General features: G+C 47.1%; 1 protein-coding gene across 9 annotated transcripts in view; it reads right to left on the bottom strand.

Moving 5' to 3' along the window:
* Positions 1-2,697, bottom strand: part of pde4dip (phosphodiesterase 4D interacting protein) — a 91,600-nt gene that overhangs the window by 19,705 nt on the left and 69,198 nt on the right. For all 9 annotated transcript variants that reach the window (XM_042221462.1, XM_042221461.1, XM_042221460.1 and 6 more), the window contains 2 exons: positions 270-505; positions 73-118 (listed from right to left, as the gene is read on the bottom strand). In XM_042221462.1, the coding sequence (XP_042077396.1) occupies positions 73-118; positions 270-505 (282 nt within the window). The remainder of the gene's footprint in view (positions 1-72; positions 119-269; positions 506-2,697) is intronic.

The raw sequence follows: 2,697 nt of genomic DNA, 5'->3' as shown, positions 1-2,697 counted from the left end.
CACACACACACACACACACACACACACACACACACACACACACACACACACAAAGCTGTAATGAGGACTGACCGGATGGCAAGTAGCTCTGTCTTATCTGGGTTTTCGGAACAATCTCCTGTTTGAGAACAAAGAAAGAGCATCAATATCATTAACTGTTATCTGCACTCCCTGCTCATGAGAAATCCATGGTGTCGTTTGTACTTTCTGAGACTTCGCATCTGGTCTGATTTTAAGGCTGTACAGTGAAACAACAAAAACAGACTCACTTCCACCAAATTTGGCATTAACTCTCTGTGCCAGAGCACTGCTCTGAGCTAACTGATCCCTGAAGCTCTGGCCCATGTAGTAGTCGATGTCGTTGGCTCTCAGCAGCTCCTCAAACGCCTTGGTTGTGTCTCCCAGGTGCTGGGTGAGGATGCTGCACACACCCTGACCCTCTCGTAGCCTCTGGCGGAGGTGAGACAGTTCTTTGGCCTGAGCCTGGATCAGAGTGTCGAATTTTCTGCACAATGAAAAGAAAGAAGAATGTAGCACACCTGACAATGTGTAAAATAATACCTGAAAGCTTTTTTGCTTCTTTTATTGTTTGCCGCTGTCTCATTCCATGGTGAAACTCGCCTCACTTTAAGGCAGTGTCGTTGATGTTATTTCCTCTCATCTGAGGATGACAGTTTGGTTCTTCTTCCAGATCTTTGCAAAGTGGTGATGCATCTAAACAACTTTTACTTGTACTATTTGAAATGAAGATCTATGCAGTTGTTTACAAACAGCTCCAAGAGACCTTTCCAACTGTAAATCTACAGTTCTTCTTAAAAGTCATTAAAGATGTAATTATTCAATCATTCAGAACACAAAGTCATCCTGATATGCTCATGCCCGTTGCTCACACCTGCTCCTAATTTCTTTGGACTTACTTCCTATGGGGGAATGTTTCTCTATATATTTTACCTGAGTCAGTGTCACAGTGTTGGAACTGAAGCTTCACTGAAGCCACATAGTTTATTCATAAATGGCAAATGGGGCAGCATGTTCCCAACCTCGTGTTAGTTAATCCCCTCACTGTCAGGCTGCCGAGTTTACATAAAAGCATCTGTGGTTACACTTGATTACTAAAGCTTGATACTGACAAGCACTGTTTAAATGGGTTTTTGCTCATTTTAGGCAATTTCTGTCAATCAAACCCCCCCCACCCCCCACCCCTCAACCCCCGACCCCAGCGAGTCCATATTAGGATTTTTTGTAGTGTCTTTTAAAAATTATTTTCCTGGTTTATTTCACCATAAAGTTACCAATAGATACAATTTTAATATATTTGCTATAATGAGCATTAAGCTATTAACATTTTAAAATGTAATACATGTACAGGACAGACTGAGCATAGCTGTGGATAGAAATTTTAAAAAATGTAGAGGAATGCTGTATAAAGCGCTTTATTCAATTCATCATTATCAGATGAAGGATTTTATTAATGGCATTCAAAAGGAAAATAATCAGTAAAAGACTGAATTACTGAAATTTACCTATATTTGACAACAATAGTAAAAGTTTGATTTAACCAAGTCAGATTTGCAAGCTTGTAGCTTTTTAATGAAGATTTTCCTATTCTTGCCGAAGCTGCTGCATTGAGCTGTGCGGTTTTCGTCCTGGTCGCGGAACACTGGACCAGCTCTTTATCCTCTCCAGGATACTTGAGGGTGCATGGGAGTTTGCCCAACCAGTCTACATGTGTTTTGTGGACTTGGAGAAGGCATTCGACCGTGTCCCTCGGGGTGTCCTGTGGGAGGTGTTGCGGGAATATGGGGTGTCTGGCCCATTGCTACGGGCCATTCGATCCCTATACAACCGTTGCAAGAGCTTGGTTCGCATTGCCGGCAATAAGTCGGACTCGTTCCCGGTGGGTGATGGGCTTCGCCAGGGCTGCCCTTTGTCTCCGGTTCTGTTCATAATTTTTATGGACAGGATTTCTAGGCGCAGCCAAGTGGCGGAGGGCTTTCGCTTTGGTGGCCTCAGAATCTCATCTCTGATTTTTGCGATGATGTGGTTCTGTTGGCTTCATCGGGTGAGGGCCTCCAGCTCGCACTGGAACGGTTCGCAGCCGAGTGTGAAGCAGCGGGAATGAGGATCAGCACCTCCAAATCTGAGGCCATGGTTCTCAGCCGGAAAAGGGTGGAGTGCCCACTCCGGGTCGGGGATGAGTTCCTGCCCCAAGTGGAGGAGTTCAAGTATCTCGGGGTCTTGTTCGCGAGTGATGGGAGAAGGGAGCCGGAGATCGACAGACGGATTGGGGCTGCAGCTGCAGTAATGCGGACGCTGCACCGGTCCGTCGTGGTGAAGAGGGAGCTGAGTGTAAAAGCGAAGCTCTCAATTTACCGGTCGATCTACTCCCTACCCTCACCTATGGCCACGAGCTGTGGGTAGTGACCGAAAGAACGAGATCGCGGATACAAGCGGCAGAAATGAGCTTCCTCCGAAGGGTGGCTGGCCTCTCCCTTAGAGATAGGGTGAGAAGTTCGGCCATCCGGGAGGGGCTCAGAGTAGAGCAGCTGCTGCTCCACATGAAAGGAGCCAGCTGAGGTGGTTCGGGCATCTGACAAGGATGCCCCCTGGGCGCCTCCTGGGTGAGGTGTTCCGGCATGTCCCACCGGGAGGAGGCCCCGGGGCAGACCCAGGACACGCTGGAGAGATTATATCTCT

This window comes from Haplochromis burtoni, unplaced genomic scaffold (genome assembly GCF_018398535.1).
Source record: "Haplochromis burtoni strain Fernald_Lab_line unplaced genomic scaffold, NCSU_Asbu1 Contig_67, whole genome shotgun sequence".
Lineage (NCBI taxonomy): Eukaryota > Metazoa > Chordata > Actinopteri > Cichliformes > Cichlidae > Haplochromis > Haplochromis burtoni.
Note: the sequence above shows the minus strand (reverse complement) of the source record. Positions and strands in the feature narration are given on the sequence as shown.